Consider the following 24,865-nt stretch of genomic DNA (forward strand, 5'->3'; position numbering starts at 1 on the left):
GACTGCATCAACATTCTTGAGATGCAAAGTCGTAATCACTCAAATCACATAGTACATATAGTTTTGTCTCCAAACTAGGCTTTGCGAACTAGGACTGATCTTGTCAAGCAATAGGATTAGTGGCTAACAAGTCAGCTAATTACTAAAGTATTTCCATACAGACTATTTCCGTCTAGTGAAAATGACAATATGAAATACATGTTTCACTGCGCTTTACTCTATTCGGATTTAGGGTCTCTCTAGTTGAGTTTTGTTCGGTTGATGTAATTCGTCACAACTTTCAGTGTAAACTGATGCAATTTTGGTGTAATAGTAAAATTTGTCAACTAATTGGTGTAAAATTTACAATTATACCAAAATCGTCTGATTTTACGTCAAATATTGTAAGAACTACATCAATCAAAGAGAACTGAACAAAACTCAAATAAAGAGGCATTGTTTCCTACTCTAAGTTATTCCAGGCCTTTTTTTTTTTTTGGGTTGAAGAAATATTTTCAATTATTGAAAAAGAAATATTTTAGTGTAGCTAAAAGTACTTGGCCCACGATAGACTGGCTCTCCAAAACGGATGGTTCCAGCAGCAAGTGGGCCGACTTTAAAAGCAAAAGCAGCGGCGTTATTCAACAAAGCACTGCACCTGCTGCTATCTTAGCGGAAGTTCGCTTGGGCTCTGGGTTTCTTACAGACATCCAAAACTGCAAAGGCTAACCCACCAAAAAAAAAAAAAAGAAGAAAGCAATGAAAAGCCATTTAGTAAAAATTGAAATGGTACAAGTATTATATAAGGATATCAAAATTATTATCATATTAAACTTGATTCTAAATTGACTACGGTTGAAAGATGAATCAAACTGCTCGATCTTCGAATCGAGCTTGGCTTGATAAGAGCTCGTTCAAGCTTTATTGCCTAACTAGTCAAGTCAAATTTGAATAGTATTTTATATTTGATAACATTTGAACTCGATTTAAAAAAAAAGGCTCGTTCAACCTCGGTTCGATAAATAAACAAGTCAAGGTTGAACAAAATTTCAAACTGGTTAAAGTAATTAAACAGCCTTAAACACTAGGTTGTTCAGTTTGATCAGGTTCATTTACGCCCCTAAAAAGTGACATGCCATGAATATTTTTGGGACCAATATTGGACAATTTTCCCAACTTATGCAAGGATTGTTGGCCATTGGACCACAATCATCCATCAACTTTGTGTACATGTGCACCCTTGAAGAGGGCTAAATTAAATCATATCACATCTTTTGTATTTCATGGATTGATTGCTGTATCCTGCAGAAGAGCAGGCAGGAGGCATGAATAGCTTCCATCATGCACAAGACCACCAGCGCATGTCTGGGAAGGTATACAATCCAGACACTCGTCCATCATCATGCACTGTTGTGGGACTTAGTAGTTGCACTTTGCTTTGCAGTGGATTGGTATTCTTGCCCAAGCCATTAAGTCGGGTCTATTTCCATGCAAGAGAAAGTACCAATGTACAGCAAAATTGGACGGTGATATTTGTAAATGTGTAATGCTACAAATATTATTGATGTGAGCAAAATTGAAGTTGAATTTATTTTCTCTGCTTCAAGGACGGAACTAGAGAGAGGCCTCGCAAGTTTTTAAAAATTAGGTTTTCCTTCCTTAACAATTGAAGAATTTTCAAATAGGTTTTCTTTTTTGTGAATTCAAATTTTTTTCCTTGCAAAAAATTTGAAAATACTATATATATATATATATGTATGTATATAACTTTAGATATGTTAAAACTCACCCCTTCTAACTAAATTTTCTGATTTTGTCTGTGCTCTGCTTTATATAGATTGGGCATCAAGGGGAAGTGAAAGTCTGACACAAGCAATTACCTTGACAAATAATGGTGATTGGTGAAAACATGCTGAATCTTGGTTGTCACAGATGTAAAGTTGAATTTTTGCATTTTTGGATTCTAAATTTTAGCCTTTTGGGTTTTCATTTTTTTTTTTTTTTTTTTTTTTACATTGGCAACACTTCTCAAGCGCATGTGACCCAATGAAAGAGGAAAATCATTCAATTTTGTTAAGAAAGTAAGAAACGTACAATTTTTTTTTTTAACTATTTAGAGAATAGGACATGTCAAGCGATTAAAAAAAGATTAATCTTTTGTACACTGACAGTATACATTTTTACCATTAGATACATGATAAATAATCCGAATTTGAATTTGAAACTCAAATTTTGCATATGTATCGTATATCTAACCGTGATAGCGTATACACCGTCGATGTATATAAGATTTACTCACAAAATTTTTTTTTTCAATCAAATATCATTGTTTAAGATATTAGGAAACCACTAATATCATGTTGAAATCTATTATATCTGGGAATTTTTTCAATTAGGAGTCCCACTGTTTCAACAAGTCCAGGCCCCAGAAAATTTCCATGTCGAAAAGTAGCATTTATAGGCAATTTGAAGTTTGAAGTTGATTTGAACACTCCATTAAGTCAGGCTTCAAGCTACTAAGGTAGGCCTCTAATTTCTTTGTAGCAATTTTATCAATTTCGCCATGATTATCTATCTTGCTTATAATTTGATTGAGATTTGTATCTATGAAATCGATTTGATAAAGAACAATCACAAAATCCAACATGAAGGGTTACTTTAGGCAAAAGAAGAAGACAAGCATCACAAAATATAAGTCAAAATCCTCACAAGCTTCGAAGAAGAAATCAACCAAATCTGCTGCTGTTCCTCAAGGTTGAAGACCTCTTAACACCCCTTAATCTTGTAGTTCCTAATGTCTTAATCAATCCTTTTTTTTTGGGAATGATGGATAATTGCTTAACCCACAAGTGGCCTGGCTCTTATATTCAGATGATTATGATGCAAATGAGCAATTATTAAGGCAATTTGACATGAATATGGCATATGGACCATGCACTGGACTTAGCAGACTTGAGCGCTGGCAAAGAGCTGAAGCCTGGGGATTGAAACCCCCTAAAGAAATTGAACATCTGTTGAAATCGGGGGAGGCTAGCCCGAATTTCCTGTGGAATGCCCGCCTTTAACTCTGGGCTTGTTCTCAATTCATTTTTTCAACCAACTGCTTATAGAACAAGGCATCTGCTCCATATAGTTATGATCTGATTGCTTGTCAATTCCACCATTGTTTATGTTTGATGGGGGCTTATATAGATTTTATTTGACAATCATATCTTTTCTTTTATTTATTCCAGTCATGTTTAAATGTTAGGTTTGTTAATTTTAGTCATTAGCCTTGCCTAATCATGTTTTCTTGAATTTTACTTTTTCCATATCATAGTTGCAACAGCCTTTTATGTTTCTTGTTTCTTCGATCTTTTTGGGTATTGGTTGAACGTTTCAGTCAAAAGCCAACAAAGGAACTTAACTACTTACGAAATAACATAAGAAAAACTTTGTAGTTTACATCGCCATGGACATAAAAAGAAAAAGGGTTCAAGAATTTTGAAGTCACATCATAGTGGAATGACAAACTAGTTTGAAAATTAAACAACATTTTTTTTTTTGGGAAAAAACAATTAAACAACATTTAACATCATAATCCAGTATGTTTACACATTGCTAAAAAAAAAAAAAAAATCATTGGTATAAAAAAACATACAGCATTTTAAACAATGCTGGCAAAATCAATTCTTTTAGGTTGCGTTTGGATCGAGAGATTTGACGAAGGATTTGAAATTCTGTCAAATTCTTCTCTTTGTTTAGACAAATTATTGTAGTGTTTAAAAAGTATTTTAATAATTAATAAATTACAAATCCAAAATTGCTCTTAAGAAATCCAAACAACTAGAGCAATTGATTGAATTTTAAATCCTTTATCAAATTTCTCAATTCAAATGAAGCCTTACAGTATTCCTATGTTTTACTTAATTTGTTGTTTGATTGACTGCATGAAAACTCACACACTTCTAGTTTTCCCAATGCTCGTGTTTCATCTTAACCAAAACCTTGTCTCACTTTCCACAATTTCTTTTTTGGACATGAACCAAAAGCAACAAAATAGTAGTGTTCTTTGAAAGCAGAATCAAATATTATAACCAAATATTGTTTACCAGTTTTTATTCTGTCATTTATTTTCTAGTATAAAAAGTCAACCTATTACATCATATTCACAGAATTATTGGTAGCTTCTTAGTGACAGCAACAGAATATTCCAGTTTCCACCTACAGCTGCGATGATTTTGCTTCTGAACCATACCTTTCCCCATACTTATCGAGTCCTAACTTTCCAGTGTGATAGAAGCACCAATTGTACCAAAAGAAAACGAAATTTGATCAAACACTGGGCTAAACCTTTAGCCATGTTTGTACAATCTTGACTCCATTTTCACCAAGAAAAGAATAAGGGAAACACTTGTGAGTAACAGAACCTCATGGGGAAGATCAAGATTAGTGCAGGTTTTCGCATTATTCTATTTGTACTAGGATTCATTTTGGTGGCTGCACAAAAAATTCCGACAACTTTAGATGGTCCTTTTGAGCCTGTGACTCAAAGGTTTGATTCATCACTACGTTTAGGCAGTGATGACTTGCCTATGGATCATCCAAGGCTCAAAAGGAACGTTACGGGAATGTTTCCAGAACAGATTGCTCTTGCATTATCTACTCCAACTTCAATGTGGATTTCTTGGATAACTGGTAAGTTATGCACTGTGCTGTAAACTTAACTAGTAACTTGATTTTTTCCCGTGTGAAATCTGTGTCTGAATAGGCTGATTTTCTTGTGATGGATTTTAGGGGATGCACAGATTGGATTAAATGTAACTGCACTTGATCCATCAACGGTGGCCAGTGAGGTGTGGTATGGGAAGGAAAGTGGAAAATATACAATGAACAAAACTGGGGTCTCACTGGTTTATAATCAGTTGTATCCGTACGAGGGTCTGTGGAATTATACCTCCGGCATTATACATCATGTGAGAATTGAGGGTAACAATAATGCTCCAACTTTCCTTTTTCTTTAATACTATATCTATATTTTGAGACACCTGTGGGATGATGCAAGCTGCCAGCTATCTGATGCATCTATTATGGTCAAATAGAAGCGGTAAAGAATTAAATCTTTTAACATTAGAAACAGGTTATCTGATATTGATATCTTCAACTTAAAGTCTGGTTTCACGGATCAGATGATAGGGCTCTTGTCAAAATGTTAGGTATCAAGATTTGGCTTCCATGGACTTGTGAAATCTTGTATTACTTTTTCACTAATGTACATCAGGCCATCTTACTTTTTCATATATCCCCAGTTAATCCTGCATTGAAGAAAAATTAGTGGTCATGGGTTATACCTCCTTTCCTCCTCATGTCATACATCAAACTGTCCATGGAAAAGTTAGTCCTCTGGCTAACAGATATCTCAACCTCTAGCTATGTTCAACAGAGGGAAGTAACTTGCTTTTAGTAACTTCTGTATTTTCTTCATGAAGTAAGGCCTATAAATTCTGCAAAACAATCTTTTATAAGATATATAGATGCCATATATTTAGTTCTTGTTTTTCAATTACAGACCAGTTTAACAAAACAGAACAATCAAGTTCAAATTCAATATGGTCATACAGGCTTCTGATGATCTTGATGCCTGTACTGTTGCACATTGTATCACAAGGTTTGGAGCACTCAGGTTTTGGTCTTTCATGAACATTGTCCTTAGGGATATGATATTGAAAATCCTAAAACATCAGAATGATTTTTGAGGTGCCTCATTTCTCTTTCTATCATCTTGAGGTAGTATTCTTATCAAGAGGAAAGTCATAGATCTTTTCAGTTTGAAGTTAAAGGAGCCCTGGCTTTCCTGCAGGTCTTGAACCTGAGACAAAGTATTACTACAAGTGTGGTGATAGTTCTTTAGCAGCTGTGAGTGAGGAGTTTGTGTTTGAGACCTTACCATTGCCCAGCCCAAACAAGTATCCTCCTCGAATTGCTGTTGTTGGAGATTTAGGCCTCACAAGCAATTCATCAACAACCATCGATCATCTCACAAGCAATGATCCAGCAATAATTTTGATGGTTGGTGACTTAACTTATGCAAACCAGTATCTTACAACAGGGGGTAAAGGAGCTTCATGCTTTTCTTGTCAGTTTCCAGATGCACCTATAAGAGAGACGTACCAGCCTCGCTGGGATGGCTGGGGAAGGTAAAATAGTCCTATTATGTAACAGATTACTCATTGCAATCTTTCATGCTTTCTTCTTCTTCTTCTTCTCCTTTTTCAAAACATAAATATGTCTATTAGGATGAATGGAGTGGACGATTTATCCAAATATCAGGTTTTAAGTGCTATCATAACCTAGATTTTCCTATTCCTTTGTCTCATTGAGGTGATTTAGATGGCCAGGTTTATGGAGCCCCTCATTTCTAGAGTCCCCATGATGGTTGTAGAAGGGAACCATGAGATTGAGCCTCAAGCAGCTGGAGTAACATTCAAGTCGTATCTATCAAGGTTCTCTGTTCCTTCGAACGAATCAGGCTCTAACAGTAATTTTTACTATTCCTTTGATGCTGGAGGGGCACATTTTATCATGTTAGGAGCTTATACTGACTACAATCAGACTGGTAAATAGTTCATGAGCTTCTTGTAATATACTTCATTCTAGTTTATACTCACTTTTCAGTAACCAAAGCCTTGCTGATATTCTGAAAATGTTATAGGCATTCAGTATGCTTGGCTCAAGGATGACCTGCACAAGATAGATCGCAGTGTGACCCCTTGGGTTGTTGCTGCATGGCATCCTCCTTGGTATAATAGCTACTCATCTCACTATCAGGAATTTGAGTGTATGAGGCTGCAAATGGAAGAACTTCTATACCAATATGGCATTGACATCGTCTTTTCTGGTCATGTAAGCTGAAGTATGCTGAACTTTGAGCATATATTCCATTTCTCTTGCTGCTCTTATTGTTTGATTTTTAAACCCTGGGTAGAAATTCCTGCATATGGTGTTAATAGAAGAAAGATGCATGTGTCCTTGGTCAACAATTTGTTCTAATGTGATGATTAAAAAGTTCATAATGATGAAGTTGCATTTGGACATTTTGATTAGACATAGTTTTCTATGGCAGGTGCATGCGTATGAGCGGATGAATCGAGTTTACAATCGCACATTAGATCCTTGTGGCCCAGTCTACATAACAGTCGGAGATGGTGGTAATATTGAGAAGGTTGATGTTGATCATGCAGATGAACCCGGGAAATGTCCTTCACCTGGAGACAATGTGCCAGAATTTGGAGGTGTATGTCATTTGAATTTCTCCTCTGGACCTGCAAAAGGCCAGTTTTGCTGGGACAGACAGCCCGAGTGGAGTGCATACAGGGAGAGCAGCTTTGGACATGGAATTCTTGAGGTAAATCTGATTCTGAGCCACCTCCATATCAACTACTCAGCAGTCCGCACTGCATCACTGATTAATTCCTTCATGATTACATAGAAACTTCTTGTGTCACTGCCTCCTCAGGTTGTAAATTCGACACATGCATTGTGGACATGGCACAGGAATCAGGAAATTTATGGGTTAAAAAGCCCTGGTGATCAAATCTACATTGTTCGACAACCTCAGCTGTGTTCTTCTGCTTCTAAGGTGAGTTTCTCCTGTCTTCTCTCTTTAGCCTGCTAGAAAATTGCCCGATACTAGTTAGACAACTTTTTCAAATCCATCACAACTCCAGAATATTCGGCATCATAGTGAAAGCATTTTGCTTTAATGGATCGCCATTTTCACATCAGCAATTATTAATGGATCATCATAATGAAAGCATTACGCATGGCATTCTCCATTCTGATTTCTGAGTGTTTTATATAAGCGGCATTCTTGAGACTACAAAAGCACTGGAAATGGACATCAATCTTGAAATACATTCCTTCTTTGTGTAGCTCTTTTCTGGATATTATTTTCCTATTCACTAGAGACTAGAGAGACACTTTAAGGTGTCCTGAATCTCTTATCGGTAGAATTTGATCATGCAACATGAGGAGAAGTATGTAATATGTAGTGCTTTGTTAAATTTCCATCTTTTCTGCAACAATTTAGCAAGATATACATATAACACACACACACATATATATACACACACGTTTGTATATAACTGAATTTTACTTCTCTCCGAGTAGATTTTGATTGGAAAATCCCTTTTACTTACTTATTCTCTCTCCACTTCCCTCCTTACAAATTATGATTGCAGCACTAAATTATGATTTGTGTTCATCGTATTGCAGCATTCTCAAATAACCCCATCACCATCTCCAAAAGATGCTGCAACTCAAGTGCAAGCCTCTTTGTCCCCTGGATTCATGTTTTCTTTGTTTTCCTTGATTTGTTTTTCCCTTCAATGGTTGTTGACTTGAGAAATTGGTGAACGATCAAGTCCATTATCCAGTCAATCTCTATCGTTTCGGAAAAATAAAATAAAATAAAAGTGCACCATCCAATCGCTTTTTGTAGGTGGATTCTTTGCAATGTACATATCATCACGATTGAAATGTAAAAATCGAAACAATTGAAATGGTACTAAAGGGATATTATGTTTTCAAAATCTAAACTCTTAAATAAACACAAGTGATTTCGGATAAGGTAACGTTTTTATAGAGATTAATGGTAACTGAATTATGATTTGAGTTCAGTATATCCTAAGACATCTTTCCAATTGCAAATCTTCTGCTCATTCTACATGGGGGACAAGAAGGGCTCGCTCGATTGAGTTATAGAACACAATTAGATATTGCAGTTGAAGAGGTCCTTGATCTGGATTGATTATGCTACCATAAGAAAGGACGTGATTTTAGAAGAGCATCGCTAAATACTTTAACAAAGATAATAATATATCAATTTGTAGCTTTTGCCCAAAAATCTTGATAAACATGAAGTGTAAACATGTTTTACAAATTCAAAATTATCTTTACTATCAAATGGAAAGACTACTTATGTAACTAGGCACCTAAGCAATTATATGATCAACCACTTAATAAGTATTTTGACAAAAAATTTTATGAATTGGAGTGCTTCCTAACAAGTTATCGCAGCTCCAAACATGAGTTTGCTAAAGTTGATAGACAAATAACAATTTAAGTACTTGTAAATCACAATAAAAAATGATAAATGAATGTATTAGCATTTTTTTAATCACTTGATCAACCAATTGTTTAGCAAAATACTCTGATTTCAAACTTCTTGAACACCCTCAAACATTCTTGATCGAAAAAGATACTTTTTTTTTTTATCACTTGATCAACCAATTGTTTAGCAAAATACCGACTTCAAACTTCTCAGACACTCTCAAACATTCTTGATCAAAAAAGTTGAAACAAACCAATCAAAAAAGAAGTTGTCAACTTCCAAAAATGACAACCAACGCCAAAGACTTTAAGTTTTAATGGAGTAAAAGGTCAAGACTTCAAATCTTGTCTTTAAATCTTGGTGAGGTAAAAAATCAAAAATTTAAATCTTATTTTTTATTAATATGCCACTATATGTGATTTTTTCTAAGGCTATACAGATAATGATGGTATTTGTATCGAATTTGTATCGATTTTTTTAGATCTAGTTGGATATCTCCCTTGGTGTATAGGAATTGGCTTGACTAGCTATTGACCTGTGATAAAAAAAAAAAAAAAAACTTCAAAAATGACAAGTGTCACTTGTTCTTGATTGCAGTTTTCTACCTAAAGCTGGCTTCTTCAACTCTTTAAATTCCATTCCAACCCCGACAGTACTCTTACAGCCTCAGGCACACTCAAGGCCCAGCCATTTCCACCTCCTCCTCCGTACTCCTTATCTCACGCGCAACGCACGCAGTAGAAAAACCCACAGAAAAGCCCAGAAAAATCCTTCCAAGATATCCAAGATGCAGTACAAAAACTTGGGTAGATCGGGGTTGAAAGTCTCCCAGCTTTCTTTCGGGGCCTGGGTAACCTTCGGGAATCAATTGGACGTGAAAGAAGCCAAGAGTCTGCTCCAATGCTGCAGGGATCACGGGGTGAATTTCTTCGACAACGCCGAGGTTTACGCCAACGGCCGGGCGGAGGAAATCATGGGACAGGCGATTCGGGAGCTGGGATGGAAGAGAAGCGACGTCGTAATCTCCACCAAGATTTTCTGGGGCGGGTCTGGTCCGAATGATAAAGGGTTGTCGAGGAAACACGTAATTGAAGGGACCAAAGCTTCGTTGAAGAGATTGGATATGGACTATGTTGACGTCATCTACTGCCACAGGCCCGACGTCAGCACCCCGATTGAGGAGACTGTGAGGGCTATGAACTATGTGATCGATAAGGGGTGGGCTTATTATTGGGGGACCAGTGAATGGTCTGCTCAGCAGATCACCGAAGCTTGGTCTGTTGCTCTGAGGTTGGATCTTGTGGGTCCCATTGTTGAACAGCCTGAGTATAATCTGCTCTCCAGGCACAAGGTTTGTGAAGTTTATTCATGGAATAAAGTTTGTGTTTTTACTTGGGATTTCTGTTTTGAAAAATTAAAGTTATATGGTTTCTTGAGATAGTATGTTGTTGTTTAGTTATGAGTTAATGCTGGTGTTTATATTCATAGATTGAATTTGAAATATCATTTCTTGAGATTGATATGCTTCTTGGGGATTTATAGGCACCATTTGTGGAGTTGATGGCATTATTGATCGATTGGATTTTTTATTTTATGGTAGTCTTCTATTTGTTTGTTCGGGAAATGTCCTTGGAACTCATCAAAACCAGTTATTTTATAGAAGCTGGACCATTTGGTCGTTGAAATCCATATCGTTTTAGTTTCATGGTCCTTGTTAGGAAGCTAATTATGGACGTCTAGTAGATTGCTGGAAGGGATTGTTAAAGGCCGGATCTAAGTTTAGCTTTCTATCATCGTCTACTGTAATACCATTCTTGTGATAATGGAGACTGTTTTGCTTAGATTTTTACCAGTTACTTGTAGAGACAATGGTTATTTCACCTATCTGTTTGTTTCATTGTTGTTCCCTGTGATAATCAAAATTTTCACGTGTCTGATTTGCTATGATATGCTGCAGGTAGAGTCGGAGTATCTCCCTCTCTATAGTAACTATGGTATTGGTCTTACCACATGGAGTCCACTTGCGTCTGGTGTTCTGAGCGGAAAGTATTCATTGGGTTCTCCTCGTCCATCTGACACTCGGTTTGCACTGGATAATTACAAGGTAAAATGGTCACGGAGTTGGTACACAGGCTACTGTAAATCTTTAATACAAATTCCACAAAATTCATCTGCGTCCTAGTCTAGCCATAGTTGCTCTACTCAGCCTCCTCTGAGAATTTCAGTTGTGGTGTCAGTCAGCATACAATCTGCCGACAACTGGCTTGAGTGATTTAGCCTAGAGGCTTCTCTTTGGGGTTTTGTTCTTTATTTTTTTTTCGGGGGGGGGGGGGGGGTTTGATGGGGCTCAGAGTTGTGGTTTTATCCAGCATACAATCTACTGAATACTGATGACAGGCCTTGAGTGCTTCAGCCTAAAGGCTTCTCTTTGCTTTTTTTTTTTGGTTTTTTTTTGGGGGGGGGGGGTGGGTAGGTGTTGGAGACATGACACTTATAAGTAAATCTGGTGAAAACTACTACTTTGGACATAATCATCTTGTTGCAGGACCTCTACTTGTCAGCACTGAGTCTATGTTAATCATCAGTTTGCGAAATTAAGTTTATGACTAGGAAGCCACTATGATTGTGGAGTAGTACTACGAGACTTAAAGCTGCTGATTTGGTGTGAAAACAGTGACTACTTGGAGGGATTGGGATAGTTGTCTGTTCTAGATATGGACTTGACGGACAGGAAAAAGTGCAGGAAATTAGAATAATTGAGGGGAGATATCTTAAGCCACATTGGTGATATAAGACAGCTATACATTTTATTTTATGTGACAACTATTCTTAGAGACCAAGATTTAATCAATCTACAAGTGTATTGCTGCTCAAGATAAGTAATTATATGGCTGCTTTTAGAACAGTGTTGGTCAATGACATCATAAAGCTACTAAATAAATAATTACTGCAGCAGCCCATCTGCAACTCCTATGGACAAATAACTTACTACTTTAAGCACCAACATACTTCAAACAACATAATAAATTAAGTTAAAATCCTGCTGAATGACGAGATTTTCTTTTGAAATCTGGTTTTTCTGTCTCCTCATTTCATATTTTATTTGCGTCACTTTTTTGTTTTTTGGGTAAAGTTTCTGATTTTCTTGAATTTACTGTATGCCTCTCATGGTAATTTCAACATCATACTGCTTGGCAATTGTTACATTGATTTTTTATACCTTCTGAATCTGCATAGCTTGTAGTTCAATTTTTTGCCCTTCTTTGAACGACATTTAGAATTTGTCAGAGAGGAAGTACTAGAAAATTTGCTTTCTTTCTCCCTTGATAAGGAGATTGGTTATAGTTCGTAGTCTGTTTAACTGTTTTGACTGATATTGATGTCATCGAGAAGTTCATTCCAAAAATTTTTTCAAATCAATGAATGGCATTGTGTGAAATTTGTGGGATATGCTCATCCTCTTTGTTCGCAAACTGTCACTGCTTTTTCGTTAAATTGATGCATGATTGGATGATATTAGAGTAGCTCTTTTAACTGTTGTGATTAAAATATTTTGATACTTGTTCTGAATAGGGGCTGAGGGTAGTTGGGGTGTTTATATACTTGGTTAATTCTATTTTTGCTGAAGCTTTGTGGCTGCATCTCTCGCTTGACATACATCTTTGTACAGTTTTAGTTCTATCTTGGTACATTGTGCCTGTTTGGCTACCCTTTGGTCCCTGTCCTATCAATAAACTAATGTTTAATGCATGCTTTGTAGAATCTTGCAAGCAGATCATTGGTAGAAGACGTCTTGAGGAAGGTTGATGGACTGAAACCCATTGCTAAGGAGTTGGATGTTTCTTTGCCTCAACTTGCAATTGCTTGGTGTGCTGCAAATCCTAATGTCTCATCGGTTATTACTGGTGCGACCAAAGAATCTCAGGTCAGTTTGATTTAAGGTGGCTTATTCCTCTGCTTCCTATTCTAGGAAAGTTGTGCCTTGCTGATTTCTTACGTTTCTTTTAAATTTTTTATCTTCTTGAAAGTTTTTGGCTTTTCAGAGATATGCAAGCCTCTAAGTTGTATGCTGTTTAGACTTCTTTCATAAGAATGGATTAATTCTTTGACTAATTCCATGTGCTTTTCCATAGAGTTGATTAATTTGTATGCTATCGTATTAGAATTTTACCACTTATCTTCTCCCTGCCAATCTTAGTAATGATCTTAATAAAGCTAGAATAAGTAAATGAACTTGGTTTACATTATATCTTATATTGGAAAGAAGCTTCAAAAATATTAAAATGAAGCACAATAAAATAATAAAAGCCAGGACAGAAATTAGCTGGAATTTTTGGATTCACACAGTCGTTTATGATGTGTTAGTCTTTGTTTCATCTGATCTGCTCAATGCAGATATGGATAATCTTTTTGAGACTGCTATCATGGGAGATGATTTATTTGTTTTCTTCTCCTACTGGAAGTGGTTCTTTGCAAGCAACAAGTGTTATGTTGATTAATGTATATGTTGCAGAATCAAGTCTTGCATGTCCTGCCAAATCAAAAAATTTTGAGAATTTACTCTGCTCCTTTGTTCTTTTGTGCGCGCGTGCGTCTCTGTCTTTGCTTTTCACAGTTGAATTTGCCTTTCTGCTTTATAGTGGCAATCGTGATTCTACTTATCATATCAAATTTGATGCCTCTGCCCATTGATGTAAGGTTCTGATTTAGCAAAATGCATGTCACAGACTACTGCTATTTAGATCTTGTATATTTAATAGTAACCAAGTTTTTTAATGTATCAATAGCATTTTTTGGCCAAATATATGCGGTACTCTGGTTTGACAACATCCTACTATTTTGATGCTGTTCGTCAAATAATTATGCTTTTCTTACTGGATATTTAATCAATATTGCATATTCACTGCTTGAAAACAAAAACTTCTGAATTTCAGATTAAAGAGAACATGAAAGCTATAGATGTCATTCCAAAGCTGACACCCCTTGTGATGGAGAAGATCGAGGCTGTAGTTCAGACTAAACCAAAGCGGCCAGATTCATACCGGTAGACGGGGTAGAGGATCGAAGGGTGTGGATTCTGTGCACAATCATTGATTCTTGAGCCAACTTTCTTCCATGCTTGATGATGTTATTCGGAGGAAAGCTCTTGCAGTAGTCAAATATGGGCTCTATTTCATGTGCTGTAATTTTACATGATACGTAGTGTTTTTATGGTATTTGCTATCTATAAGGATTTCCTTTTCCCGTACTTGAGAAAAAATCGAAAATAATGGAAACACACTCAGCAGACGTGCGCAATGTTGTCTTTGGGTTTTGGACTTGATTTGTTTGATATTTCTGTTGCTGAGATACACTGCTTTTTCCCCACCCCGTTTGCGTATATGCGTGCCTGTTTATTTGGCACAAGGGGCCTCAATTCCTTTGATTGCTTAGGTACACAAATCTGCGACAGTACAGGTTCTTGAAGTCCCAAGAAACCTATACAAAACGTGTCAATTCCTATGAGAGTTAAATGAACCCAATGCAGTTTTCTGTAGAATATATCATCTTTGAAGCATATTCATTGGGTAGCATATTCAGTAGGTTCATTGGGTGGCATATTCAGTTCGGCCATCCGTGACTAGGAAAAGAAGAGCAGGAAACAGAAGAGTTTAAGTAGGACTTTTTGTTGGTCGAGGAGGGATGTTTTGCCTTGGGCGTTACTTTAAACTGTAATAAGTCCTCGCTTTGACCTGCTAAAATACGTTTTGGAAGGCCAGTAAGAATGTGGGCAGATTACAAAGGAGATGAAGGCCCAAAAATGATTTCTTGTGAGTATAAAGGTCCTAGGTTCAATTTTGATATGTGCAGTAGGAAATAAGGAAACACAGCCATAGACCATCATTTCTTGCGATAAAGGAGAAATTTTTTTTTTCTTCGACGAAAACTTCAAACCTTGCAAGAGAAAGGGAAGAAAAGAGAGGATTTGGGAGTTTTTTCATAGCCACTTGACTGTTGACAGAAAGTGAAAATCTTAGTTAATGAAACAGGAAGGATGGATATTCGTATTGAGGGAAAATACACTACTGTGAAATGTGAGGATGGAAATTGATTACTCTCCGCTTTTAATTGAATATATAATAAATTAAGTATTGAACGATGAAAATATTTTCAACTTAAGTTAAATTTAACTTACATGCCACATCCATTACAAAAAGATACCACCATTTTGTACAAATGGCATCTTCTTGTATAAGAATATCGTAGTAATTTTTTATGGCATATTTTATTTTTCACCTAAGATGAACAATAGCTCCCACGATTCCTTCAAATTATACAAGACTTTTGCCTTAAACATGCAAATATTTTCTAGAAAACAAGACTTTTGCCTTAAACATGCAAATATTTTCTAGAAAAAGAAAACCTTGATGAGAAATGGAGTGCGTAAAGATTCGAGTTAACTAAATTTGGATGGGATCGGCTCCGATCATCACCACATGTCAAATTATGCTTTTGAAACTTAAGTTTACAAGAGTTTTTACGTATTTCTCACCAACGCAACTCTTACATCGATAATAAAATTCAAAGACAGGATCTTACTAACATGGCTCTCACATCGACGGCAAAATTCCCAACATACAACTTTTTGTGAAGAAGTAATTGTGTTTATCAATCGAGGCATCTAGTGCTGGCAAGTGCGCAAAGATTCAAGACTAACATAGTAGTACATGGTACTAGGAATGTTGAAAAATTAGTTAAACAGTTAAAAGGACCCCACCACACGCTGGGATGTTGCCGCGTTAACGTAAGTGCTAACCGATAATAACACAGTGCTCTCACACTCCTTCCCCTCTTTGAAAACGCCGAGACCCATGCAACGCCCTTCCCCCACCTTTCTCTGTCTCTTTCTCTCTCTCTCTCTCTCTCCTCTTCTCTTCTCTTCTCTTCCCTACCTCAAAAAAATTAAATAAAATCAAAACGCCATTTCTTCAATTTTTGTTCCTTTCTTGGAACCCTTTAACCTTAATTTCGCCGTCATCATCCCAAATGTCACCCTGAAATTATCATAAAATTTTGATCACAACACAAATTACAAACAGGTATGTCATTGTTCAATGAACTTGCTAGAAATAATTTGGTTTTATTCATTTTATTCTAATTTTATCAAGAAACCTTGAAATTCATGATCATTTCTTACGTATTGATGAAAACAAGAATTGTAATTGTGTACAGGGAAAAGAATAGTATGCATTCAGTTTGGGATCATTGATCATAAAATGTGTTAGCGTTTTTTCAGCTTATGCCTTTATTAAATAATGCCCTCATGATTGATTGCTTCCGTTTTCGTTTTCTTGCTCTTTTGGTAGGTTGATACAGTTGAATTCCTGATTTGAGTGGACAGCAACAGGAATTTTTGAAGGGAAGTTTGTCAATCTGAGAAAATAAAGGATAACTGTACATCGATTTAGTCTGGCTTATTGGTGTAGTTTGGGCCAATTAGAGGAGTTTCTGGATGCATATGCTAAGCATTTGTGGGTAGCTGGGAGAGGGAGCAAGTTGCAGAATCTTCCGGATTTAGTTTGTGCATACTTGAGGTTTAGAAAGAGTTGATTCCCAAGATTTTGTGAAGATCTTGACGGGGGGTTTTTGTGTTTGTATAGGTTTTAAGGATCTTGGGTTGCTTCTGGAATCATGAGGGGTGAAACTCCTGTTACTTCGGGCCAGCTGTTCAATGTTCAGCCAATTAATGTTGTTCCAAGTGATGAAAACTGTAGACATAATAGTGGACTTAATGTTTCTTTGCAGACGGGTGAGGAATTTTCTGAAGAATTCCTTAGGGAACGTCTTACACCTAGAAGACCAGTAATAATTGATTCATTTCAGCAACAGCAGAATAGAACGGGCATAAATATTGCTCAGAGTCGCCCTCTTGTGTATGAGGATCTTACTGGCCTTCTTGGCCTACAGAGAAAAGACTCTGAAAGTGGTACAGAGCTATCTGAGTTTTCTCCTCAGGGAGGAGGATATGCATTAGATGCTGAGAACCGGGAAAGCTTTGGTGGTGCAAACAGATATCGTATGGAGTATACTACCACCAATGGACAGCAACAAGGAAGATTCTCTGATGGAAGTAATATCGATAGAACTCTTTCTGGTCTATCTATATATCCTTCAGATTCCCCAAATGCATACCAGCCTCACAACTCTGGCTTGGGATACACAGATGGTTCTTTTCCTGGAAAGATGAAGTTTCTCTGCAGCTTTGGAGGAAGAATTTTGCCAAGGCCAAAAGATGGGAAGCTTAGATATGTCGGCGGGGAGACGAGAATTATGTCAATTAGGAAAAATTTAACTTACAGCGAACTTGTCAGGAAGACAGCTGCAATCTGTAATCAACCTCACACAATAAAATATCAGCTCCCAGGAGAGGACCTTGATGCACTTATATCTGTCTCTTCTGATGAAGATCTCCATCATATGATAGAGGAATATCATGATTTGGAAAGAACTTCTCAGAGGTTGCGGATATTCCTTATTTCTTCGAATGATCCTGAAAGCCCATGTTCTTTTGAAGCAAGGACTGGACCACAGGGTGATGCTGACTACCAATATGTTGTTGCAGTTAATGGCATGCTGGACCCAAGTCCTCGGAGGAGCTCTAGCAGGGAGAGTCTAGGAAGCCAGATGGGGAATGCCTTGGATAGTAGTCCTGTTCAAAGAGACTCTCCGATTTCCTTTCATCCTTTGGAGGTACCAGATGGGGGCAGTTCCTTGAATAGAATGAGTAATCCAAGCTCCAAAGTTCAGGTTTTTAATACCCCACAGTACCCTTCTAAGTCAATTCTTTCTTCTTCTGTGTCTCCGGTGCCTGTTCAAATCAATGATCCTAGGAGTTGCTACACAAAGTTGTATGAGGATATGACACGGTCTAATGCTTATGAATTTAACAGTCCAAATGCTGCCGAGCAACCATCATATGACAAGTATCAATATTTCAACAACACAAGCTACTATCATCATCAACCACCAGAAGCAGTCCAATTGAGAAATTACTTTCACCCTGTCAGCCACTGTATGGACTCCAACCAGATTCCTGAACTGGATCCCCATATTCATACCACTGGTAAGAGTGTTGTGGCTTCACCATCTTGTGGTCAACTTCAAATGGACAAAGAAAGGCATATGGTAAATGAGATTGCAATGCAGTCTGAAAATTTATCTTTCCCTCAAGACACAGCTGGTGTGTTTCCTGGTATTGGTACTTCATTTAAAACTCACAACAGAATGGTTCATGCAGTATCTCAACCACAGTTGCGACAAAAAGAGGAAGCTAAAGTCACAGTTGAAGAAAGGAACCCATTCCCATCAAATTATGTAGTAGAAAAATCACCTTCATATGGTGATTCGTCACAAAAATGGCTGCTTCAACAACTGGAGAGCTCAGAGAAATACCAAAATGCTAGGGATGAGAATCTGTCAACACCAGATTTGAACAAGGAATTCATGTGGACAGAGAATGAAGGCACAACTTTTAACCAAGATAGGACACATAATATGTTTACTGATAGAAATACATCTAATTCTACTCTGGTAGAAGATAACATTAATCTTCATGAAATTGTAAGACCTGTTGATCAAATGCTCATTGACTGTCCCTTGCCAGTAGAGCCGGAAGGCAACACAAGCAGAAACTCCACATCGCATTCATTGACATCTGAGAACTCACAACCACAAGGTCATCAATCAGAACCTAATGAATCTGAGTTTCTCATCAGAAGCCAAAAAGAGAGTGAGACTAGGGCTAAAGCATTTAGCAGGGATGCCATTAACAACTCTTGTGGACTAAAATCATCTACACATCAGGGAATGGACAGACCAGTGGATGAATCCTGCCTGCACTTGAACTTGAATTATCCTCTTAGTAATGATCTTTCATTTCCTAATCCAGCTGATAGTGCTAAACAAGTTGGGTTGGATACCGTCCACAAGGAATCTGTGCATGATCCTGAATTTGAAACGGTGAAAGGTCCTCATAAGAGTGTGAAAAAGGAGAGTCTGAAGGAAGATTCTTCAGAGACATCCTGTTTTCCAGATCAGATGTCTGTCTCTCATCCTTCAACTGATCAGCATGATGGTATTCGACCAGAATCAACTGTTGTTGTAGAGGATGTAACTGATAGCATTCCGCCAGATATTCCGTCCTCCCTGGTGGTTATCCCACTAGTGCAAGATGAGCCAAGTGATGGGACAGAGACTGAATCTGTTGCCATAGAGTCTGACCACGAGGTGTTATTTTTTTCTCTTTTGCCCTTACTGAATCATTATTTACTCATATTCTGAAATCTGACAAATCAATGTGCAATCTGTAGGAAGGGAATGTTGATCATGATGGTAATATTGACCCCCTTGGTGATGCTGCTTTGATTGAAATTGAAGCTGGAATCTATGGCTTACAGGTTTAAAATATTTAGTTACTTCTGAGTTACAAGTGAAAGTGTTCTAAGGGTACTTAGAAGTGCCGTCTCTTCTTGTCTATGCATTTCCTGAATTGCCATAATTTCTTGAGCTTAGAGAAAGAAATGTCCCTCATTCACATAAATTATGATACTACATATGGATGAAACTTGGTGCAAAGTTGTGGTTCATATATTGTTACCTTGCTGGAGTTCATAAGTCCGGCGGAAAATCTGGCCTTTTTACTCGCTAGATAAGGCTAATTATGTCCAGAGTTACAGCAATAATCTGCAATGGGTTTGGCCATCTGATATATTAACTACTAATGTAAATCTCTTAGTGTTGATATCATACTTGATGAAGTCAGTGTTACATTTGCCAGGAAAAAAGCTATCTGTTTATCATTTTGTGCATGATATACCATCTTATATTCTTAGTTTTCAAACTTAGTAAGACCAAAAATGAAATATTAGATCCCGAAAGATGGTTTGTTCAGATTTTTGAGTTTGAAAAATCTATACAGATAATGAAATATGTTGAACCTAAGCATCAAATGTAACTCTGTATTAGTTAATTGTCAAAAGCTTTTTCATAGAAACTCTTATACACTGAGTTGTCATAAAATGTTGAAACTTAAAGTCAAAATAAGCCAGAGGTCAGTAAAGAAGTTGCCGAGCAGGGCTGTCACAATTTTCCTGTCTTCTGATTGTCCCATGATAACCAAGCTAATAAACCATTTGGTTTATGCAAAAAATATGAGATATTGCAAAGAAACGGGGATTAAGAGAGAGAAAGAGAAGGCAGGGCTTCATAACTTCACAGTGAACTGGATTCAATCAAGAAAACTATTAATTAGCGAGCATGTCATTGGCATCATACCTTGATGGTGACTCATGTTCCATTGCCTCAATATATAATTGTTTTTACCTCTAATGTTCCTACTCCAGAAGTTCATCATAATTATAACATTATATTAGGATCCTCATTTAGTAGGGCTGCTGTAGGAATATGATTGTGAAAACTTTCAATGATCAGGATCTAACATAGGCATGCAAACTATCTTAGATGCTGTTTTAGCTTTTCCTTTGCCATGTATGCTCACATTCTTGGATTGTTGCTTGAAGAACTTTGGACATTTGGATAAATCATGCTGTAGAGAGACTAGATTGTAGTATTGCTTTCTAAACATTTGAGATGTATACTGTGAAGACTAGAAAATATGAATTTTTTGTCTGTACTAACTAGATAAAATGGTTGAATTACTATTTTTCTTTTATAATTATATTTCTTGTAAAAGAACAAAATGAATGGCTGAGATAATATTTGAATGCTCATAATGAGCTTTTTCTCTTCACATTTAGTGATAATTTTATTTGACTTTGATCAATTTGTTCATAAACTATTCGCAGATAATAAAATATGCTGATCTTGAAGAACTGCAAGAGTTAGGATCTGGTACATTTGGAACTGTTTACCATGGAAAGTGGAGGGGAACAGATGTTGCTATCAAGAGAATTAAAAAGAGCTGTTTTGCTGGGAGAAATTCAGAGCAAGAGCGATTGGTGGGTTCTTTTCTCTCTACTATGATGAAGAAATAATCTCTCCCGCATACAATTTTACACCTGAAGTAATTTGAAGTTATTAAATTTCCTTCAAAAGAGAAAAGGAAATGAAGTATCCATTTTAGGTTGATGATATTTCATGCTCGATGTAACTTCAAGATATAAAACAGGACCTTTTCTATGCTTGCAGACTAAAGAGTTTTGGAAAGAGGCTCAGATCCTCTCTAAGCTACACCATCCCAATATTGTGGCATTCTATGGGGTCGTTCCTGATGGACCTGGGGGAACATTGGCAACTGTAACTGAATATATGGTTGATGGGTCGTTAAAACATGCACTCTTAAGGAAGGGGTAATTCAAGTTCTTTCTTTATCCATTCAATGAAGATCGAAGAAAAAACTGATTCCTGAACTTGGTACTTTGTTTTCAGAGCACTTGATCGGCGTAAAAAGCTTATGATTGCACTTGATACTGCTTTTGGCATGGAGTATCTGCATTTGAAGAATATAGTTCATTTTGATTTAAAATGTGACAACTTGCTAGTTAACTTGGGAGATCCTCAAAGGCCAGTGTGCAAGGTACTTATGCTAATGAACTCAATGCGGAACCAAGTAATCCAGAAAATTGGTTTAAATTTCAATTGGATACATCCATTTGTGTTTGTTTTGAAATTCACTTGTAAGTCTTAATGACTCAAGTATTAGGCCTTCTTTAGTAAACTGAAAGGTCCTTGTTCAAGATGCTTTATTCAGTCAGACATGATTCCAACATGGTTTTATTCAATGAATTGATTGGTACCTCAAATATGAAAATGATTGCCATCGTTTTCAGGTTGGTGATTTTGGACTGTCAAGAATTAAGCGAAATACACTTGTTTCGGGTGGTGTGCGAGGAACACTTCCCTGGATGGCTCCAGAGCTATTGCATGGAAGTAGTAATCGAGTTTCTGAAAAAGTTAGTTCTCTATTCCCAGAGTTTCTGATTTTGGAGAGCAAATAATCAGGAAGACTGGAATACAAACCTTACACATTGTCCATTCAGTCTCATATTCACCTTCTATGGGTTTTGACAGGTCGATGTATTCTCATTTGGCATCACAATGTGGGAGATCCAAACAGGAGAGGAGCCCTATGCCAACTTGCACTGTGGCGCCATCATAGGTAAGATTTGTGGTTACTTTGGCAATGGATCTATAAAAGAAATATCTTCTTCCTGATATATGCCCCATAATATTTGTTTTGGAACTTTAATACTTGGAGTAACAATTAAGCTTGGATAAAAATTCACCATATGTTTAATCAACTTTGAGATTTAATGCTTCCTATGATTATATTAAGCGGTAGGCTCTTATGAAGAAATGCCATTTCATCATAATTATTACATAAATAACTATGCTCGGAACTGCCACCACAGAGCTGCAACTTGGTTTTGCAAAAGCATCTAAGGATCTCCTCATGTATGCTATGTGCTTGATTGAGTCTTAACTTCTTTTATTGAAGCTAGTTTAGAACTAGAGTACAGGAATTCTGTATTAAAATTTCTTTGTTCATCTGTTGTCTGGAGAAAGAGCAAAAGCAGAAGAAGAAACAACTAAGAAAAGGCACCTCAGCTGTGAAATTCTGCATTTCATTGGGACACCATTATATGCATATTTGAAGACAGTTAAGACGTTCCTTAGTAGCTTCTGTACAAGAAACAAATGAGGGCAACTAGGTTCTCCAACTAAACTCTTCAAAAAAATTGGAAAGTTAAACTTACTTTTCACTCTTGGCTACTGGTTATATGTTTCTGATGCATTGTCAGAAAGCGGATAGAACTTGAAAGAGAAACTAAAATGCAACTCAGATGGTTCATGTGCAGCTACCTGAATGGAATCAATTTGAAGGTTGATATTGAAGTTCGTAACATGTACAGTATCTCATCAATCAACATAGGCCTTGCTTTTTTATTTTCCTTTTATTTCAACAAAATCAAATGCTGTGGGGTATTAGCTCCTGTAATTTCTTAAAATGATTCATCTAATGCAGTTATGAGTTAAGTCTCCTAATCTGGCTTGCAGAAGTTCTTGTTGAGGTTTACTTTAAAAGTTTGTATTTTGACCAGCTTATACGATTTTTCAATTTTTTTAATATTTATTATTATTAGTACTTTTTTGGTATATAACCAAGAGATTTTTCAATGCTTGTTGGATAAAGGATTTGGGGTTATTTACCCAAATATTTTGGAAATCATAAAAACATTATTGGGCTTAATAGCTGTTCTAAGATATATAAGTCTGACTTCTAAGCAGTGATGGGAAGAAGGAAATCTGTGGACAATAAAGTTGAGTTTCTTATATTTCGGGAACAAACAATATTTGTGTAATTTCTGATAAAAAAAAAAGGTTGCATTTGGATAAGTAACCCTTGAGTTTTATGAAGTAATTCTTAATAGGCAAGAATAATGGTTTTACCATATTTAGAAACATTCAGTAGAGTGATACTGTATGTTCTATAGACGACTAAAGTTATAAGATTCCATTGAGGTGGTAAGTGTTAATTGATAATATATTATTTTCTGTTTAATAATCAGCTGGTGCTTAAGGGAGAATTTGTTCAATCACATTGACTGCCTCATTGCATCATCAAGTGTATGATCAGTGATGAGCAGTCCTGTTCTGATTTCTGCACTTCGCAGCTTGGTCCTAAACATAATGTTCTGCTGTTCATTTTCTGTTTATTATCCCTCAAAATGCAGTATATCATAATTTAGTTTAAGGTTTGTTTTCTTGACTCTTTTTTTAGGTGGGATTGTAAATAACACTCTCAGGCCTAGCATCCCTGAACGTTGTGATCCTGAGTGGAGAAAGTTGATGGAAGAATGCTGGTCACCAGATCCAGCTGCAAGGCCATCATTCACACAAATAACAAACAGGCTGCGTATCATGTCAAAGGCACTGCAGCCAACGAGACAGATTCGAGCTAGAAGATAAAACTTAAATCTTATGTAAGTCAAAAAGACAGATTTTGTAAGAAGAACAAAATATACATACAAACACAGAGAGAGAGAGAGAGTAGAGAACCCCATTCTAGCCTGCTGTAGTCTTTTGTACAGTACGGAAATTTAGTTAATGGAGAAACCGACTAAAATTAAAATTCATGTTCTCAACTGTGCATTCATGTGTTTACTTTCTAACATTTGTGTTGCTAATTCAGTGTGAGAATAATATATTTTGACACCTGATTTTATTTTGCTTTTCTAATTCTCATTCTCCATCTCTTGATGGGATGGTGAAGTTTTTAGTTTCCTGTCAAAAAGTTATAGGGAAAGTCTTGGTATACCATCTTCCACTGACATTTTCCTTGCCAAACATACTGGATGTAACAATGTGCTTTGAGACTTATAGCCTTCTATAGTAACAGTAATGAATCCTCTAAATCTTGAATTTTACATTTGCCATGTGAAAAATGTATGGTTTATATTCCTGCTCTATACCAAGTTCCTTGCCACTTAACAAGAAATGTGAATATGAAGTCGCACAGTTGATCATGCAGCGACAACTTATACAACAGCATTAATATGAACATGGCTTTCTTATTCCTATACATGAAGTACTTTTAGTGTCTAGTACTGTAATAGGTCAAAAGAGTACAGATAATTTCAGTATTTTCTCTTAACCTTTATTATAGAGAATGCAGATAGAAATTATAAGAATGCAGAGAGAAATAGGTTAGACAAGTCTTCTGGTGCTGCAGTTCTTCGGCAGCAAGAGCATTGGCATCATGCTCGTCTAGGACATGGGAGGTAAAAAGTTCTTTAC

The 24,865-nt window shown here is 36.6% G+C and overlaps 3 protein-coding genes and 1 long non-coding RNA gene across 7 annotated transcripts; all 4 read left to right on the plus strand.

Annotated features, from left to right (window-relative positions):
• The first annotated feature begins 2,342 nt into the window (after positions 1-2,342).
• LOC140038618 (uncharacterized) lies at positions 2,343-3,185 on the plus strand. 2 transcript variants are annotated; one of them, XR_011842193.1, is made up of 3 exons: positions 2,343-2,500; positions 2,631-2,733; positions 2,851-3,185. It is a non-coding gene; the product is annotated as an uncharacterized lncRNA (long non-coding RNA). The 2 variants fall into 2 exon arrangements; XR_011842192.1 differs by having other exon boundaries at positions 2,344-2,500; positions 2,606-2,733.
• A 972-nt stretch (positions 3,186-4,157) lies between these two features.
• LOC113736387 (purple acid phosphatase 23-like) lies at positions 4,158-8,457 on the plus strand. Of its 2 annotated transcripts, XM_027263328.2 has the most exons (8): positions 4,164-4,656; positions 4,756-4,947; positions 5,819-6,155; positions 6,357-6,574; positions 6,671-6,861; positions 7,082-7,363; positions 7,475-7,597; positions 8,233-8,457. In XM_027263328.2, exons 1-8 carry the CDS (start codon positions 4,392-4,394, stop codon positions 8,359-8,361), a joined length of 1,737 nt encoding a protein of 578 aa, XP_027119129.1. In that variant the 5' UTR covers positions 4,164-4,391; the 3' UTR covers positions 8,362-8,457. The 2 variants fall into 2 exon arrangements, with proteins under 2 accessions (XP_027119130.1, XP_027119129.1); XM_027263329.2 differs by lacking the exons at positions 7,475-7,597; positions 8,233-8,457 and having other exon boundaries at positions 4,158-4,656; positions 6,671-6,871; positions 7,082-7,222.
• A 1,243-nt stretch (positions 8,458-9,700) lies between these two features.
• On the plus strand, positions 9,701-14,388 carry LOC113736274 (probable voltage-gated potassium channel subunit beta). The gene is made up of 4 exons (XM_027263166.2): positions 9,701-10,421; positions 11,028-11,174; positions 12,831-12,995; positions 14,005-14,388. Exons 1-4 carry the CDS (start codon positions 9,858-9,860, stop codon positions 14,116-14,118), a joined length of 990 nt encoding a protein of 329 aa, XP_027118967.1. The 5' UTR covers positions 9,701-9,857; the 3' UTR covers positions 14,119-14,388.
• A 1,501-nt stretch (positions 14,389-15,889) lies between these two features.
• Positions 15,890-24,307, plus strand: LOC113736276 (uncharacterized). Of its 2 annotated transcripts, XM_072084595.1 has the most exons (10): positions 15,890-16,149; positions 16,417-18,173; positions 18,348-19,336; positions 19,420-19,506; positions 20,914-21,066; positions 21,257-21,417; positions 21,497-21,644; positions 21,898-22,020; positions 22,139-22,226; positions 23,850-24,307. In XM_072084595.1, the coding sequence occupies exons 2-10, from the start codon at positions 16,742-16,744 to the stop codon at positions 24,035-24,037; spliced, it is 3,369 nt and encodes a 1,122-aa protein (XP_071940696.1). In that variant the 5' UTR covers positions 15,890-16,149; positions 16,417-16,741; the 3' UTR covers positions 24,038-24,307. The 2 variants fall into 2 exon arrangements, with proteins under 2 accessions (XP_071940696.1, XP_027118969.1); XM_027263168.2 differs by having other exon boundaries at positions 16,417-19,336.
• Positions 24,308-24,865: the final 558 nt, after the last annotated feature.

The sequence above is a fragment of the Coffea arabica genome, chromosome 3e, assembly GCF_036785885.1.
Source record: "Coffea arabica cultivar ET-39 chromosome 3e, Coffea Arabica ET-39 HiFi, whole genome shotgun sequence".
Classification (NCBI taxonomy): Eukaryota; Viridiplantae; Streptophyta; class Magnoliopsida; order Gentianales; family Rubiaceae; genus Coffea; species Coffea arabica.

Excerpts from the sequence above, each read along its gene's own strand:
- LOC113736387 (XM_027263328.2), top strand. The coding sequence starts at position 4,392 with ATGGGGAAGATCAAGATTAGTGCAGGTTTTCGCATTATTCTATTTGTA. Across the intron at positions 6,575-6,670 it reads TACTGACTACAATCAGACTG|GCATTCAGTATGCTTGGCTC; the intron begins GTAAATAGTTCA and ends AAAATGTTATAG. Across the intron at positions 7,364-7,474 it reads TTGGACATGGAATTCTTGAG|GTTGTAAATTCGACACATGC; the intron begins GTAAATCTGATT and ends CTGCCTCCTCAG.
- LOC113736274 (XM_027263166.2), top strand. The coding sequence starts at position 9,858 with ATGCAGTACAAAAACTTGGGTAGATCGGGGTTGAAAGTCTCCCAGCTT. Across the intron at positions 11,175-12,830 it reads TTGCACTGGATAATTACAAG|AATCTTGCAAGCAGATCATT; the intron begins GTAAAATGGTCA and ends CATGCTTTGTAG. Across the intron at positions 12,996-14,004 it reads GTGCGACCAAAGAATCTCAG|ATTAAAGAGAACATGAAAGC; the intron begins GTCAGTTTGATT and ends TCTGAATTTCAG.
- LOC113736276 (XM_027263168.2), top strand. The coding sequence starts at position 16,742 with ATGAGGGGTGAAACTCCTGTTACTTCGGGCCAGCTGTTCAATGTTCAG. Across the intron at positions 22,021-22,138 it reads GTAATCGAGTTTCTGAAAAA|GTCGATGTATTCTCATTTGG; the intron begins GTTAGTTCTCTA and ends GGGTTTTGACAG. Across the intron at positions 22,227-23,849 it reads GCACTGTGGCGCCATCATAG|GTGGGATTGTAAATAACACT; the intron begins GTAAGATTTGTG and ends CTCTTTTTTTAG.